General features: G+C 42.3%; 1 protein-coding gene across 2 annotated transcripts in view; it reads left to right on the forward strand.

Annotated features, from left to right (window-relative positions):
- Nucleotides 1–6,936: 6,936 nt before the first annotated feature.
- CD226 (CD226 molecule) overlaps nucleotides 6,937–18,787 on the forward strand; it is a 92,592-nt gene continuing 80,741 nt past the window's right edge. Inside the window, exons 1-3 of one of the 2 annotated variants that reach the window (XM_003264329.3) lie at nucleotides 6,937–7,109; nucleotides 16,373–16,444; nucleotides 16,738–17,073. In XM_003264329.3, coding sequence (XP_003264377.1) covers nucleotides 16,399–16,444; nucleotides 16,738–17,073 — 382 coding nt within the window. In that variant the 5' untranslated portion in view covers nucleotides 6,937–7,109; nucleotides 16,373–16,398. The remainder of the gene's footprint in view (nucleotides 7,110–16,372; nucleotides 16,445–16,737; nucleotides 17,074–18,787) is intronic. The other variant, XM_012506268.2, reaches the window with a different exon arrangement.

Raw genomic sequence — 18,787 nt, forward strand, 5'->3', positions numbered from 1 at the left:
AATTTATCCATTTATTCTAGATTTTCTAGTTTATTTGCGTAGAGATGTTTATAGTATTCTCTGATGGTAGTTTGTATTTCTGTGAGATCAGTGGTGATATCCCCTTTATCATTTTTTATTGCGTCTATTTGATTCTTCTCTCTTTTCTTTTTTATTAGTCTTGCTAGCCATCTATCAATTTTGTTGATCTTTTCAAAAAACCAGCTCCTGGATTCATTGATTTTTTGAAGGGTTTTTTGTGTCTCTGTCTCCTTCAGTTCTCTCCGCTCTTTAAATTCTAAGAACAAAACTGCAAAATAAGAGTTAAGATCATAGCCAGGCAGCAGTTGTTTTGTGAACTCTTACTATATGCTGGGCACTGCTCTTGGCACTGGGGATACAGCTAGGGTGATCAGCTGTCTGGGTTTGCCTGGGGATGTCCCAGAGTCAGCACTTCAAAGTCTTGAGTCCTGGGAAACTATCTGTCACCAGGCAAACACCGACAGTTGGTCGGTTTGCTACAGTGGTTAACAAGGCAGTCTTCACATCAAGGAACATATGTTCAAGTTGGAGGGTCCAGAGATGCACATAAAATACAAACATAAGACAAAGGGCACAACTTTACATGGAGTGTGCCAGCAGGTTAGAAAGAATTTATTTATTTGTATATTGGTTCATCTGTTTATTTTATAAAATGAGCTGTCTTCTTCTCTCTCCAGTGGATGAAAGAGCTGGTTCCCTCAGCACACTGTTTGGTTTTCGGAACTACTGTTGACGGCCTCAAGCAGGTGTCAGTAAGGGTGAATAAATGCCCTTGCCTGGGGTAAGGCTATGGAAGGACCTTTTCTGGCTGATGCAGCCTGCCCTTCCTGAATCCGTGTAGTCTTTGGGGCCAAGGAGGCAACTTTTCAAATAGGCCACATGTCCTAGGAAGAGGAGGGTGAGACTCTGGCCCTGCTCCCTTTCAGAGCCAGAATTGTTAGATGCTTTCTGATGGCTGAGGGCAATCCTTACTGAGGTGTGGGTAGAAGACATACCCCAGCCCCTCAAGTGAGCTGGCCATGAGGGAAGGTGGGCTGGACCCAGGGAGTCCTGGTCCCTGCTATATCAGGGATGACCCACTGTCCTGGATTTCCCGGATCTGAGGGGTTTCCTTCAAACCCACAGCCCCCTTGGTGGCTCTTAGGGTGACCATAGAGTTTGTCACCCAAATCAAGACACTTTGGAGAGTGAAATGCAAGGTTGTTAATAAATACAACAAGGTGTATATTGGACTGGATTCAGGGAGCCTGAGAGATGTGATCTTAACCACATTAGATAACATTGTACCAGATTCAGATTCCAGGGAGGTGCAGCCCAATGTGTGGCTGAGGCTGGAGACCCTCCCTCATTCAGGCACCTTGCTAAAGTGTGAGTTTTGGGGACAGTGACTGTTCTGTAGATGCTAACTAAGCAGTTCAGATAGAAGCTACATTGTCCAATTGCAGACGAAAATGTTCTCAGTAAAAAAATTCTAGAAAGAATATATCTTAATTTAAGCAATATGGGGTTTCTGCCATTTTGGAAAATGAAATTTTCTTTAAATAATCTGAGATACAGCAGTATTGAGAGTTCAGGAGGCAAAACAACCTTTTTGACACTGAGAGTGTCAAAAGACCCTCAGTGGACCCCGACAAGAGTGAAGCCCACTGGGCCACGGGTAACATGAGGTGGAGGCTGCCCTCCTGGACAATCAGCCGTGGCCTAGCTGGGATCTGTGCTGCCATCAATGCCCTGAGGACTGGAGGTCCCACAGCTAGCCAGGCATGGAACAGGATTTGAACCCAAGTCTCTCTGCAAAGCTCACACTCTTTTAATTACAGGATGGCAACTCTCACCCACTTTACTAAGTAGCCATAATGCATGTGCAATGTTATCAAATAGTTGCAGCAGAAAGGGATGTGGAATGCAGAGGAGAAAGGCATGAGCTTTGTCAGGGGACTGGGACTGGGGGAAAGAGATAGTGGGTATCTGCAAGTCCCTGTTCATCCATATAGCTGTGCTGCTGGCTGCTGCTTCCTGGTGTCATTTAGAAAAATTCCCAAAGAAGAACTTAGCACTTACCCGGGCCTGATACTTGAGGTCTGGAGTCCTTAAGACGTGTGTGTAAGTACTTATTTCCTTGAAACCTTGGGACCCTCAAGAGAGGGGGACTAAAAACAGCAGAGGAAGAAAAGAACAGTGGCCAAGGGAGTCGTGGGTGAAGTTTGCTGTGCCCTTGGCAATGCTAAAACCAGGTAAGAACCAGGGTGTGGATTTCTGCTCCAGAGAGCACTTTTCACAGCAGTTCATCCATTGCTTACTTTTATGGGGATATGTGTGTTGCAAGAGGTCTTCAATGATTGATTGTGCAAACATATAACATTTCCACAATATACTAAGTGAAGACCTTTTTGCAGAATGCCATCAATAAGTGCCTCATGAATAGCTGTTCATAGCCTGACCTGATTAATAATGTAAAAGAGTATAAAATTCCAGGTAACTAAAAAAAATATTTTTGATGCATTCTCAAAATTGAGTCTTGCCATAGAGGAGCATAGGACATACCTCCATTTATTCAAGACTTCTTTTATTTCCTTTGATAAATTAGCAAATTTCTTTGTTTAAATCCTACAAATTCTTGAGGTACATTCATATATATTCACACAGGCACACATTTATACCTACATATACATACACATGTGTGAATTTTGCTGTTGTTTTGGATAGGATATACAATAAAGCTACTGAGTCTTATAAAATTATTTTGCTAGGCAGCTTATTAAATTCTTTTCTGTTTTATTTGACCATGTTCTCTAGGTGGATCACCTACAAATCCTACATTTTAAATAATTTTCAAGGTTTACAGCTCCTATTCCTTTTTAAAATCTATTACATTTAGTTAAAACCTCCAGAATATGTTAAATATTGACAGTGATTGTGGCCATCCTTGTCTTATTTCAAAATTGAATTGAGATTTTTCTAGTGTCTCACTATCAAGGTTGCTGTTAGTTTCTCATAAATTTTCTTTATCATGCTGATGAAATTGTAAAATTGCTATGAGTCTTTCCCAGGAAAGGATATTTAAAATTATCAAGTGTCTGGCCAGGCACAGTGGCTCATGCCTGTAATTCCAGCACTTTGGGAGGCTGAGGCAGGCAGATCACCTGAGGTCAGGAATTCAAAACCAGCCTGGCCAACAAGGTGAAACCCTGTTTCTACTAAAATTACAAAAATTAGCCATGCGTGTTGCTGCATGCCTGTAATCCCAGCTACTTGGTAGGCTGAGGCAGGAGAATCACTTGAACCCAGGTAGTGAAGGTTGAAGTGAGCCAAGATTGTGTCACTGCACTCCAGCCTGGGCAACAGAGCAAGACTCCATCTCAACAACAACAAAAAATTGTCAAGTATCTTTTTGGCATTTACTGGTTGTGTTCATCATAATTGCCTTTTGTTGCTGCAGGAAACTGAGATATTTGTTCTGCAGTAGCTCCTGCTTTCTATGTTCAGTTCATTGCTTCCTTGTGGTCTCGTAGCGTCCTTTAACTCAGTCTTTTATTGTCTGTATTTTGTTTGTTTTCTTTTGCTTTTCTTTTCTTTTCTTTTTTTTTTTTTTAAAGATGGAGTCTTGCTCTGTCACCCAGGTTGGAGTGCAGTGGCGCAATCTTGGCTCACTACAACCACTGCCTGCCAGGTTCAAGTGATTCTCATTCCTCAGCCTCCCAAGTAGCTGGGATTACAGATGTGCACCACCACAACCAGCTAATTTTTGTATTTTTAGTAGAGACGGGGTTTCACCATATTTGCCAGGCTGGTCTCGAACTTCAGGTGATCTGCCTGCCTCAGCCTCCCAAAGTGCTGGGATTACAGGTGTGAACCACTGTGCCCAGCCATTGTCTGTATTTTCTGTGCACTGCTGGTTACTTCTAGAGGCTTGGCTGCATTCAGGCTCAGCTACTCGGGGAAGAGGACTTCCTAGGTGGCGCTGCTTTCTTCCTGCTGCATCTTGTCGGGAGCCCCCCCTCATGCCTGGCTGTGCCATATTTAGCGAGATTACAGCTGATCCAAGGGCTCAGGTATTGTCAATCAGCAGCACCTTTCATTATAAGCTTCCCCATTAACCTTCCACCTCATGGTTTTAGCGTCTATTAACAATTGTCTCCATCTATTATTTTAATAGGGGTTGCAAAATGGTGACTTGAAAAATAACTATGATTGTTTTTTCCACTTAGTAGCTGAATTTTTCTATAAAGAGAACCTCGGGTCACCTTGAATTATAATTTGTACAGGAAAGGCAGGGCAAATGCTTGATTCTTTCTTTCCTTACCCTTTGTTAGAACAGCAAGTTAGTGCCTTGGTGACCTTAGAAAAAAAAGAGGAAGGAGGTAGCTGATGCGATGCTGCACCTAGGGATGTGATGACTTTTGCTGTTTCCTGCTTCTGTCAACAACTGGTAAGGTTAAAGAGTATTTTTGCTTTAAATTGCTCAAAAAGCCTTTTGTAAGGGTCATGAAAAAATGTTGGAGAAAGGGCTCTTGTTGGTCTCTGAGTGGTAATCTTCATTCTGTCTCACTACTTTCCCTCTTTACGTCCATTTGTTCTGCTGGTTAGAACATTTAGGACATCTGTTCTCTGGAGATTTAGGGCAATTTAATTTGTCTCAGGTTATTTTTATTGTTTGTTTTGTAATTTATTATCGATCATGTGATATTTCAACATTTCCCCTATTTGCTGAGTAAAATTCTGTAGTTCCATGTTGGGGGAACAATGTTGCATCCTTTGGGCCAAGACCTTGGGATGCCTGTGTCTCTTTGGAAATGATTCAAAGCTAAGTCTTGGGTTCTTTGTATTTATTACAAGATTTCGAGAGCCTCCAAGAAGAAGCTAAATAAACCAGAGACGATAAACCTCTACAGAGAAACAACAAAAGATATCTCCATTGTGCCTCCCTTAAAAATAGCAATAGCTAAATAATAAAAATAAAAAACAAAATAGCAGTAGCTTTATTATGGGTGATAAGAAGGAGAAGGATGTGTGTGTGTGTGTGTGTGTGTGTGTGTGTATATTTGCCTGTGAACACTGAATTAGGGAGTGACAATGAAAAAGTAATTTGAGAAAACCCCCTAGCCTGTATCAATCTGGATTTTGTGAGTCAGGGAGTAAGCAAAAGATATTTTCAAGCCAGGTCCCTGTAGGTATGAGCAGCAGCTACTGTCATGATAGATAGTATTTGCATTCACCCTATTGTGAACCAGGTGGGTAGACGGTGACTGTTTCAGCCGACGTGTGAGGTTCACTTCAGGGCCCACTGAATAATTCTGAGGAGGGAGTTTTGACTCAAAAGAAAACTTGCCTTTGGGTCTGTCCTGCAAAAGTCAGTGGGTGTTTTGGGTCAAGGCTGTTTTTGTCTTTTTCCTTGAGAAAATCGAAAGTTGAGGCAAAAAAGCAGCCCCAACGATGGTGGATTGGTAACAAGATGGAACTGGGATTGTGATTGCAATATGGAAACCTTACAGCTGGAAGTCATTGCATGATTGCATGGCTTTGTCCTCATTCCACAAGTGCTGACTGAGCACTTGGCATGGGCAAGGGTCCTGTGCAAGGATCTGATAGAGCAGGGATGAGACTTTACCTGGGCCTGGAAGTGCCTATCAGGCTCTAGTAAAAAATGCAGCGAGTGAATAGGCATCATAATAGGATGTGGTAAGTTTCAGTGAGGACATACTTGGGGTTCTCAGGAAACTCACAGGACAGATGTGGGCCCCAAGGAGAGTATCTTATATGATACATTTGAGCTGAGACCTGCTGGATGGGAGAGGGATAAGAGAAGGTGAGGAAACTCCACGTGCAAAGGCCCTGCCCCATCAGAGCATTGTCCTCAAATTACACAATGTAAGGTGGATGAGCAATAAAGGCTAGGAGTGAGCAGAAGAATTATAAGACATAACACTGGGAAAATGGCAGCTATCAATGACACAGGCCTTGCAAGTCAGTAAGCCATTTGGATATTCTCTTGAGGACAGTGAGGCATTGAAGGAAATGATGAGAGTCAGGCAGGTGTTTGAGAAGGCTACTCTGGCTACCTCTGGCCCACAATAAGGCTCAGTAAACACTTGTGTCATGAGAGGCAGTATTGCACTTTCTTCTCCCTTGCTTTCCTATATGCAGTGGTCCAGCAGAAGAGACCAGTCCTGTACCTGTGATGCATAATTGAATGTGCAGGGTAGGGCAGCCCCATGAGTGCCTTCTCACCTGTCAAACGCGGTCCTTCCTTCCTAGTCTTTCTATGAATTTTACACACTAAAGCCTCAGCCACAATCCTTCATGGTGGTTTAACCAGCAGGGAACCTCCATAACCTAATAAATCAAAGGAACCAATAAAACTAACTTTGCCATGGCCTGGTGCAGCAAAAAAACCAGTGTTTCTAAGAGACAAAAGCTGCTAAACATGCAGAGTTAGTTCTCAGGAAACACCGACTTGTGTACTTTTTCTGTTGGAGAATGGGAGGCAAAGAAAAAAAAAAGAGTATCTAGAAAGTAAGACGGAAACATACTTAGATATGGGCAGAGATAAGGAAGCGTCTTGACTTAAAGAGACAGCTGAATCTAATGTGCTTTGATTGGCAGGAAAAAAATGGAAGAAAAGGCAAAGAAACAAACTCTGATTTCGGCGGGGAGTGTAGTTTCTATTTAGAGCTAGAACAAAGAAGTGCGTCCTTTTAAATTGTAGATTATTTGGGGGAAAAGAGGGACAGAACTTTATCTGAGTTTGGAATGAGTCTGAGTAGCTGCAATAGTAAAGTTGCTTCCAGAAGCAGGTAAACTTGACTTCAAAAAACCCTGCTTCATGAAATATTAGTGATTCACTTCAGTTGCTATCTGAAGAAGTTCTGGTAGAGAGAAGAGCACTGGCAGAGTCAGCTCCCGAGTGGGCTGAAAGCTCCCCTCAGCTCTTGCAGTGCTAATTAAGGGAGGGAGCAGCAGGGAGCTTGCAGTGACCAAGAGGGGGTTGAGGCTAAGAGGCCGTGATAAACAGGATACGATAAAAGCCCTTAACCAAGACACAGATGGGAAGAAGCGTTAGGGCGAGGAGCACTCACATCTCAAGGTTAGTAACCTTCTCAGAAAAAAGACTGGTTGTGTCTGAGCTCAACTTTTTAAATTAATTGTGTGTGAAAGGGTGGGGGCTGCCAGTGAAACCATGGCAAGTTGATGCAGCAGGAAAACAGAGTTGCCGGAAAAAGCTGGAGTAAGTTAAGTACTCGGTGTTCTGTGAACTGTTAGTTTAATGAGGGGGTGCAGTTTGTAGCAAAAGGGTGCCAGTTAAATACTTTTTCTCAGTCTGTCTCTAGAATTGTATTTATAATAGATCTGATCGTAAAGTTCTTGAGAATAAGAAAACCGAGCTAATTTTACCGGCATCTGGTCTATCAAGCTAAATCTTCTCTCCAGCAAGACTGAACAAGGATGAACTTAAATAATAGATGTCCATGATCCAAAGATTTATTATCCTACTCAAGGGTTGGGAAACTTTTTCTGTAAAGGGCCAGATAGTTAATATTTACAGCTTTGTGGGCCATGTGGTGTCTGTCAGTTGTGACCTAACACCTCTTGTTTCCAGCATTGCAGCACAAAAACAGTGGTGGATGGTATGTAACCAAATGAGCATAGCTGTCTCCAACCAAACTGTTTATGGAAATCAGATAGTGGGCTGCATTCAGTCCTCAGGCCATAGTTTCAGAACCCTGTCTTAGAGGATCCCTGCTGAACCCCAACTGGAGTCTCTGCGTTGACTAGAAGTGGGGTTCTACTGGTCACTCAGCAGTAGCCTCACCCCTGGGGACATGTGTATGACTTGCCGAGGTTCTAAGGGTATCATGGTCTAGAGGAGACCATGTGGCCCACGTTGGAAAGATTCTCTTAATGAGATTATTTGAGGAAGGGAGCAGAAACCCAGACTATTGTGTTCCTGTGGAAATCTTTTTTTTTTTTTTTTGAGACGGAGTCTCGCTCCTTCACCCAGGCTGGAGTGCAGTGGCGTGATCTCGGCTCACTGCAAGCTCCGCCTCCCGGGTTCACGCCACTCTCCTGCCTCAGCCTCCCGAGTAGCTGGGACTACAGGTGCCCGCCACCACACCCGGCTAATTTTTTGTATTTTTAGTAGAGACGGGGTTTCACCGTGTTAGCCAGGATGGTCTTGATCTCCTGACCTCATGATCCGCCCGCCTCGGCCTCCCAAAGTGCTGGGATTACAGGCGTGAGCCACCGCGCCCGGCCTCCTGTGGAAATCTTGCTGGAAGCATGAGCCTCTCAGAAGCTGGGGCATCCCAGCAGAAGGCAGCCAAACCCTTCCATCTGAGAAAGAGCGGAGGGAGCAAACGACCTCACACTATAATCTTCCCAGCCCCAGTCACTTGTTCTGAGTTTAGCTAGATTTTCTGTTTGCAGTCCTCTGCTTTCCAGCATGTGAATAGTTTTCCAAGCAAGTGTCGAGAGACATCAGAGCAGATTCTCCATCACACACATCAGGTGTTTTTGCATAAACCGGGGAAGGTGGGGTCATTGAGTAGACACTAGGAGACTCCTCCCAATGCTCAGAAACCATGGAGACATCCGGGGAAGCAGGACATATTGTAGGTAGCAGAAGCAACGAAACTGAGGTGACAGGGAAGGTTCTGCCTGCGTGGACAGCCTAGGGGAAGAAGAACAGTGTGGCTGAAGAGTGTTCCCCGTCCCCATCCCCCCAGGCCACCTAGGAGTCTGCATTCAGAGGCAAGCTTGTGAGATGAATTCGTGCTCATGTGGTTAGCTGAGACATTTTTAATAGTCGAGAAATCCAGTAATATTTTGATTAATGACTTCCTTGAGGACAAAGCTCTTTTATACAGACAGCTCTATTAGAAAAAAAACCTCAAGCCAAAATCCCTTCATAAATCATGCAAAAAATGGCTGCTGACACAACAAAAATAGCTCAAGCACCGTCTCTATTTGTCTTTGGTTAGATGTTGATAAATAGGGCTCATCTCTAGCAAAGTCGTAACAGCTGGACTTTGTCTTCAGCTGCAAGTCTTTCTGCCCCTTTCATTCCAATCCGTGACCTCTAGGACCCTCGATTCCAGGGTGCAAATACACTTAAGTTCTCTTCATCTCTTGACTAGTTGGCTCTGGATGCCTTGGGAATAAGGAATTCCTACAAGTTATTACCAGTTAGTACCCCTTTTCCAATCCTCCTCCCATGCACCTCATTTCTTCATCCTGGGTGAGGAAGTTCACCTTGGGCCTGATCATAGAAGCCACCGAGAGTGGATGATGCTACGTTTCATCTCATTTCCTTTAGGATTTGAGGCAGCACAGTGTTGCAGATGCCTGCCTGGCCCTCGGCCCTTCTACCTCTCTACCTGCATCTCTACCCCACTTTACCCAACCCTGACCCCTCCCTCAGAAAATATATATGTTTTGGCATTTGTTTAATAAGCACATAATTTTTAAAAATATCTTAAATCATTTATCTGACAACCTCGACTATCATGATCTTTTGCATTATTTATTTCCAGCTGTTATCACAAAATTGTGACACAGAGCATGTCCGTGGACTCTATGCTTAGACTGTACTATGCTAATGTACTGTATTCTTAGAATGTACTTGGCATCTTTGGACTGGGGTGGTTGGGGGATCAACTGAAATCAATTAATATGTGGCCAACAGCAAGATGGGGTGGCCTCATTCATTGGTAAGACCTGGGGTGAATATGGACTCATACTATTCACTAGTAATAATTTTTAAAAATTGAGGTGAAATTCACATAACATTGTTCACCTAAGATTTATTCAACACAAGATTAAACTTTTTTTTTTTTTGGAACGGAATCTTTCTCTGTTGACCTGGCTGGAGTGCAGTGGCACAATCTCAGCTCACTGCAACCTCCACCTGCCAGGTTCAAGCGATTCTCCTGTCAGCCTCCCAAGTAGCTGGGATTACAGTTGCGCACCACCACGCACAGCTAATTTTTGTATTTTTAGTAGAGTTGGGGTTTCACCATGTTGGCCAGGCTGGTTTTGAACTCCTGACCTCAAGCGATCCACCTGCCTTGGCCTTCCAAAGTACTGGGATTACAGGTGTGAGCCACTACACCGGGTCAAGATTAAACATTTTAAAGTATACAGTTCGGTGGTATTTAGTACATCCACAATGTTCTGCGATGACCGCTTTTATCAGATTCCAAAACATTTTCATCATTTTAAAGAAAACCCCATACCTTAAACAGTCACTCCCTATTCCTTCCTTCCAACAGTCAGTCAATTGGCAAATCACCAATCTGTTTTCCATCTCCATGGATTTAACTATCTGGATATTTCATATAAATGGATTTTTACAAAACGTGGCCTTTTGTTTCTGCATTCTTTGACTTAGCATAATATTGTCAAGGCTTGTTCATGCTGTAGCATGCATTAGCCCTTCATTCCTTTTTATGGCTGAGTAATATTCCATTGTATGGATTTGATCACAATTTGTTCATTCATTCATTCACCTGTTGCCAGACGTTTGGATCGTTACCACCTTCTGGCTTTTGTGACTAATGCTGCTATAAACATTGGTCTACAAGGATTGGTTTGAGTATATTCTTCTGAGTATATACCTAGGAGTAAAACTTCTGAGTCATATAGTAATCCTGTTGAACGTTTTGAAGAATCTCTAAACTGTTCTTCACAGCAGCTGCATCATTTTACATTTCTTTACAATGCTTGTGCAACAGTACACAAGGGTTCAAATTTCTCCACATTTTCCCTAACATATTTATTTTTCTCTTTTTGATTATAGCCATCCTAGTAGATATAAAGTGAGTTCTCATTGTGGTTCTTATTTGTGTTTCCTTATTGACTGATAATGTTGAGCATCTTTTGGAGAAAAATGTCTATTCAAGTACTTTGCCCATTTGAAAATTGGGTTGTTTCTTTTATGTTAAAGTGTGAGAGTTCCTTATATATTATGGATATTAGAGCATACTCAGATTATTTGCAAATATTTGCTTGCATTCTGTAGGGTGACTTTTCACTTTCTCAAAAATGTCCTTTGATGCACAAAAGTTTTTAATTTTAGTAAGTCGAATTTATTTTTTTCTTTTGTTGCCCATAGGTTTGATGTCATATCTAAGAATCCGTTGCCAACTTCCAGGTCTTAAAAATTTACCCCTGTGCTTATTCTAAGATTTCTACAGTCTGAGGTCTTATATTTAGGTCAACCCATTTTGAGTTAGTTTTTGTGTTTCACGGGAGGTAGGGATCCAATTTCATGCTTTTGCATGTGGCTAGCCAGTTGTCCCAGGACCATTTTTTGAAGAAGCTATTCTTTCCCCATTCAGCAGGGTTGGCACCTTGTTGAATATCAATTGTTCATAGAGGTATGGGCTTATTTTATTTGTATAAATTCAAGGGGTACAAGGGCAGTTTTGTATAAGGGCAGTTTTATTATGTAGTGGTGAAGTCTGGACTTTTAATATAACCATCACCTGAATAATATATGTTGTACACATTAATTTCTATCCCTCACCCCTTTCTACTCTCCCATTCTTCCAAGTCTCCAGTGTCCATTATTGCACACTATATGTCCATGGGTACACATTATTTTGCTCCCGTTTATAAGTGAGAACGTGGTATTTGAGTTTCTGTGTCTGAATTGTTTCATTTAATATAATGGCTTCCCAGTCTATCTATGTTGCTACAAAAGACATGATTTCATTCTTTTTATGGCTGTGTAGTATTCCATTGTGTATATATACCACAGTTTCTTTATCTAATCCTTCATTGATGGGCACTTAGGTTGATTCCATATCTTGGTTATTGTGAATAGTGCTGCAATAAACGTATAACGGCAGGTATATTTTTAATATAATGATTTCTTTTCCTTTGGGTAGATACCCTGTAGTGAGACTGCTGGATCTAATGGTAATTCTATTTTTAGTTCTTTGGGGAATCGCCATACTATCTTCCATAGATGTTGTACTAATTTACCTTCCCATGAACAGTGTATAAATGTTCTCTTTTCTCCACATCCTATCTAACATCTGTTTTGACCATCATTTCAATTTCCTTGGTCTATTTGTCTATGGATATGCCAATACCTACACTGTTTTGATTACTGTAGCTGTGTACTACAGTTTTGAAATGGGAAATGTTAGTCTTTCAGCTTTTTCTTCTTTTTCAATACCATTTTGGCTATTCAAGACCCCTTGCAATTCTATGTAATATGTTCAGACTCCAGAGTTGGTGGATTCAGTAGCTCAGTAATGCCATCTGAGCCCCACATTCATTCTGTCTCTCTCTACCACCCTGTTTGTCCTCAGGCTGATTTCCTTCAATATGGCTGCCTATGGTAACCAGGACAGCATTCTTGTTCATGCATAATCAGAGGAGATAAAGATAGAAACAGGGATGGAGAGAAGATAAATTGTTCACATCCCGTGCTGTTTTTCTGGCATGGAATGTGAATAACTTCCTTCACTCTGATGGGCCAACTCAGGCCATAGTTGGCTTCTCTGACCCCTCAAATCAATCATAGTTTTCAGGCTGGTCATGGTGGATCACGCCTGTACTCCCAACACTTTAGGAGGCCACCATGTACAAGTGCAGAATTACATGAGTCCAGAAGCTCCAAGCAAGCCTTGGCAAGACCCTGTCTCCACAAAAAATAATTTTAAAAAATTAGCTAAGTGTGGTGGCTCATGCCTATAGTCCCAGCTACCCAGGAGGCTGAAGTGGGAGGGTCACTTGAGACCAGGAGTTTGAGATCAGCCTGGGCAACATAGCAAGTCCCCACCTCTACACACACACACACACACATGCACGCACACACCCACGCACACACACACAAAATCATAGTTTTCAGTAGAATAGCTTCGATTTGTCATAATATCTCTGTGGCGTGTGGAAAGGGGTGGATACTCAAACTCAGGCACAATACTGCTAGGAGTGAGGAAAGTGAAATGGGTGATGGTCAGTTATCTTTCTAATAATTTAAATCTGATCATATTATTCTGGTGCTTAACAATCTCCAATTGCTCTTAGAATTGTACCAGGAAGTATATAAGGCAAATGTACTCCCACCCCACTCATCTCTACGTCTTTCTGTTTCCATCTTTCCTCAATGGATTCAGCTACAATGATTGAAAAACTTCCACAAAGTCTCTGACTTTGTGCACCTGCTCTCCTATTCACCTGGACTGCTCGTCCTCGCACCTGGCCACACCCTGCATGTGGCCATAGCCTCTTGCTTCTGCAGATTCCAGAACACACTTCACTGCCTGAGAGCCTTTCCTGACCACCAACCTGACACAGCCTCTGCTTGGCTGCAGCCCCAGCCATTCTCTCCCATGCCTGTGTGTGTTGCTTCCTTTTCATAACGTGACATGCACTTCATAACTGTGCATTTATTTGTATGTTCGTCTGATGTCTGTCTTTCCAACTAGACTGGGGGAATGAAAAAGTTTTTCTGTGAAAGAGCAGGTGGTATGTTAGACTTTGGCCATACACTGTCTGTTTTGAGATCACGCCAGATGCTGTATATGTGTGTGTGTGTGTGTGAGAGAGATAGAGTGTGTGAGTGTGCAAATCGTGTGAGCATGTGTAAACGCATGCATGTGTGCATTGCGTGTGAGTGTATGCATGTACGAGTGTTTGCGAGTATATGTGCAGATGCATGTGATTATGTGAGATTGTGTGTGCATATGTGAGCATGTGTGAGAACATGTATAAGTGCATGCGTGTGTGAGTGTGTGCATGTGTGTGAGTGCATATATGTGAGTGTGTTTGAGAGTATGTGAGCACCTGCATGTGATTGTGTGTGAGATAGTGAGTGTGTGAGAAAGTGTGAATGTGTGCACATGTGAGTGTGAGAGCATGTGTAAGTGCATGCGCATGTGTGTGGATGTGTGTTTGAGAGTATGCATGCACATGCATGTGATTGTGTGAGATTGTGTGTGAGACAGTGTGCCTATGTGAGTGTGATAACATGTATAAGTGCATGAGTGTGAGTGTGCGTGGATGTATGTGTGCACATGCATGTGATTATGTGTCTGAGACAGTGTGTGATCGTGTGTGTGGGTGCATGTGTATGTGCGTGCATGTTGTGTGTGTGTGTTAGAGCATGTGCGAGTGCATGTGTGTGTGAGTGCATGCATGTTTGGGAGACAGCATGTGTGGGTTCATGCATTTGAGCGTGGGAGTGTGTCAGTGTGTGCATGTATCCATGTGTGTGTTTGTGTGTGAAGGGACACAGGTCTGAGGCAGAAGATATGAGTGCAGGAGGGGTACTCAGGAGGACCCTGTCCTGAGGACCTCAGGAATTCTCTGGACTTGGTTTAGCCCGGGATTTGTAGTTTCATTTTTGCTGGTGCCTGTCAGGAGAAGATCTTGTCATTAGGACATAATAGATGCAATTAATTTTTCCAACTCTGATGGAAGTCTTCCATGTCCTTGCCACTCCAGTTTGTTCTGTGCAGTGACCAAGATTATCTTTCCAAAATGCGAAGTTGTGTGCACCGCTTCCTCCATCAGCGCCTCGGCGGCTCCGTGTTCCTGTCAGGGATGTGTTAACGTCACAGGCGTTACTGAGAGCCCGCTTTGCCTGAGGAATTGTGCTGGGTGCTGGAGTTACAGAAGTTAGCATGACACCACGGTTTCTGATTGCTACGTTTCAGTTCCTTTGTGTGTGTCATTCAGGTCACTTTTCAATCCAGACTCAGTCTCATTTTCGGTCACTTCTCCACCCACTAGACTGTAGTCACACCATTTCCTGAAACACCCGCATTGTCACGTCTCTGTCTTTCTCCCACTTTTTCCTTTGGGAAAAAAAAAAACCTTTTCCACAATCTATTAGAATGATTTGTTCTCTCTCTGGCTTTCATAAAACTTAGCAAATGACTTGTATAGAGATGATCATGTTTTGCTATAATAAATTGCTTTTAAAATTGATATGACCCGCTATATTATGCATAACCTGAGAGCAGAGCTGTGTCCTCTTATGATTGTATTTCCAAGGGACTAAGCAGAGGACCCGGCATAGCTCAGTAAAATTTGGAGGAATTGTTGGATTGACTTATTTACAAAACAGAGGTAACAGATACCTCTTTTGACTACATCACAAAACAACTAGAGGCACAAATAATATCATAGATGTGAAAGCTTTTAGAAAATATAATGCCATATAAACACAAGGTGACACCATGCTTGATTATATGTACACATTACAATTTCGTTCTGATTATCGTTACATTGTTGATTTTATGTTCCCTGAGAAAGTTCCCACATTAGATACTCACGCTGAGTGGTCGACACTTGCTTATACACTTTGAGACTGAGTCACAAAGTTCAGGGTTGGCATTAGATAAAATTGTCTTCAGTGGTTTCTGCTCCTACTTTTCCCAAGTTTTACTCATCTTCTATTTTGACACTCTTACCAGGGTCAAATGCATTTATACAATTCCTCTTTTTATAGGGGTATACTTTTTATAATGACATGCTGATATGTTCCTAACAAGTTCTTAAGAATTGGAACTTGTATTTTATAAGAGAAAGAAGAGAGCAATGATGAACCTGAAAAATGAATCCTGTTTTGATATTGTACTATAATTATGTAAGATATGACCCCTGGCAGAACCTGGGGGCAGGGACCTCTCTGTACTCTCTTTGTGACTTCTTGTGACTCTATAATTATTTCAAAATCTAAAGTTAAATCTCTCATAATGGTAGATCTGCATATGCCCTGGGCCACCATACTTTTGTATCTGATGGGCTTTTGATCTGTTTTTTGGTCCTCACCAAAGCAAATGCCTGAGATCAGCAAGGAGGAGGAGGTGAAAGGAAGGCCACAGGATGGGTTGTCAGCGCTGGGCGTAGGCTCCCTCCACCCACTTCAGCCTCTGCCTCATCTTATGCTCTCAGTGAGGACTTCTCTGCTCCATGCATGCACCACCTTTCACTTATTATTTATATTTTTACATCTTTATTTTAGTTTCTGCCTCCTCCCCATAGAATGTAAGTTCTATCATGACAATATAGATATATATTTTTTGTATTATTGCATCCTCATTGCCTACAGCAGAGTTAGGCACAGAGAATGCATGCAGCACATGTTTGTTGAATGAGTGACTCCTTGTAGAAAATGAAAGCCTGAAAATAAGCCGACTGGTTCCCCGAGAGAGAAGTAACTCCAATCTGCCCATCCTCATACGAGAGCAAACCTGTCTTTTAAGCTAAGGCCTTTTTCCTGTGTTCACACTTTAGAAAAAGAAGACACGACTGATAACATCTGAGAGGAAGGAAACTGCATTGTGCCGGGGATCTGCATGTCACATATAAAAAGCAATTTTTTTTTTAATAGACCAGCCTTTCAAATAGTTTCCAGAGATGGATTATCCTACTTTACTTTTGGCTCTTCTTCATGTTTACAGAGGTAAAGATGATCTTTATATCTTCATTTAAAATTTTTGCTCCTGTTTTTGTTCATACAGTATGGCATATTCAGAATTTACAATGCTCTTTAGTTGGCTAGGATAATTTCTCACTTGTTCAGAAAAACCGAAAGTTACATTTTCCAATTATCAGCAGGACACCTTTTTAGACGAAGGCAGAAACTGTCAGCCTTTACTGTGATCTCGGTGCACTAGGTCTTCAAAAGCTTAAGATATGGATTTGGTGTTTCCGTCATCAAGGCTAACAGAATTAATGTGATGTTGTATATTTCAGCTCTATGTGAAGAGGTGCTTTGGCATACATCAGTTCCCTTTGCCAAGAACATGTCTCTAGAATGTGTGTATCCATCAATGGGCATCTTAACACAGGTGGAGTGGTTCAAGATCGGGACCGAGAAGGATTCCATAGCCATTTTCAGCCCTACTCATGGCATGGTCATAAGGAAGCCCTATGCTGAGAGGGTTTACTTTTTGAATTCAACGATGGCTTCCAACAACATGACTCTTTTCTTTCGGAATGCCTCTGAAGATGATGTTGGCTACTATTCCTGCTCTCTTTACACTTACCCACAGGGAACTTGGCAGAAGGTGATACAGGTGGTTCAGTCAGGTAAGGGCAAGTTTTTTTTTTTTTTAATTCGTTTTTATCCACCTACAACATTTGTTTCTATAAAGCCCAAGTAGAAGCTATAGAATGTCTTCTCATATTTCTGTGGCATTCTCCAATTCCATTTCTAGATGCTTTGTTGCTACTGCTTTGAAGGAGCAATCTTGGGAGTCTGTTTCATTTTTCTGACTGTGCTGTTGTGTCCGAGTAGAAGTGCCTTTCAAATTTGAATGTAGCAGGAGAAAGCACAGGTTTTATGTTGTCTTAATGGTAACCTGAGCCTTGATTAAACTGATGTTGGCAACACATGGGTTCCGGATCCTTTCAGGGCTTTATCACAGTGACACAGCACCGTTCCCTTCTGCTGGACACTCAGCACCCACATCAACCCCTGGGTGTTCAAGGTTCTTCCTACAGTACCAAATCTAAGTTTGTTTCTTTTCTTTTCTTTTCTTTTCTTTTCTTTTCTTTTCTTTTCTTCTTTTCTTTTCTTTTCTTTTCTTTTCTTTTCTTTTTCTTTTTCTTTTTCTTTTTCTTTTTCTTTTCTTTTCTTTCTTTTTTCCTTTTTCTTTCTTTCTTTCTTTTCTTTCTTTTTCTCTCTTTCTTTCCTTTCTTTCTTTTCTTTCTTTCTTTCTCTCTCTCTCTCTCTTTCTTTCTTCCTTCTTTCTTTCTTTCTTTCCCTCCCTCTTTCCCTCCCTCCCTCCCTCCCTCACTCCCTTCCTTCCTTCTTCTTTTTTTTTTTTTTTTTTTGACATAGTCTCACTTTGCCACCCAGGCTGGAGTACAGTAGCATGATCTTGGCTCACTGCAACCTCCAGCTCCTGGGCTCAAGCAATTCTCCTACCTCAGCCCCGCAAGTAGCTGGGACTACAGGTGTGCACCATCACGTGATATGGTTTGGCTGTGTCCCCACCCAAATCTCATCTTGAATTCCCATGTGTTGTGGGAGGAACCTGGTGGGAGGTAATTGAATCATGGGGGCAAGTCTTTCCCATGCTGTCCTCATGATAGTGCATAAGTCTCACAAGATCTGATGGTTTAAAAAAAGAGGAGTTCCCCTGCACAAGCTCTCTCTGTTTGCCTGCTGCCATCCGTGTAAGACATGACTTGCTCTGCTTGCCTTCCACCTTGATTGCGAGGCTTCCCCAGACATGTGGTGCTGTAAGTCCAATTAAACCTCTTTCTTTTGTAAGTTGCCCAGTCTTGGGAATATGTTCATCAGCAGCGTGAAAACGGACTAATACACCATGCCAGGCCAATTGTTGTATTTTTTTGTAGAGATGAGGTTTCAACATGTTGCCCAGGCTGGTCTTGGACCCCTGAGTTCAAGTGATCCAACTGCCTTGGCCTCCCAAAGTGCCAGGATTACTGGCATGAACCACCAAGCTTGGCCCTGGCTCTATCTTTCACCTCATCCAGGTTTAGCTAGAGAGGACACTTTCTTCATAAATTGTGAGCTGTGGTGTCAGAAAGAACCCAATGATCCCTTGGAGTGTTTTTTGCTTTATCTACCAGAGATTGTGGTTTTGTCTTTCTAGTGATGACTACATGAACTGGTTGTAGTATATTGGAAACACTTGGGTTTATAGTCATCGCTTTCCATCAACCTGGTGTTAGTTGCTGGATCCCTCTGAATCTCAGGTTCTTGAAGAAGAAATTGGGTTGGTAGTACCATTCTACTTGTTGAATGGCTGAGGGACGATATATTTAAAGAACT

The sequence above is a fragment of the Nomascus leucogenys genome, chromosome 4, assembly GCF_006542625.1.
Source record: "Nomascus leucogenys isolate Asia chromosome 4, Asia_NLE_v1, whole genome shotgun sequence".
NCBI lineage: Eukaryota > Metazoa > Chordata > Mammalia > Primates > Hylobatidae > Nomascus > Nomascus leucogenys.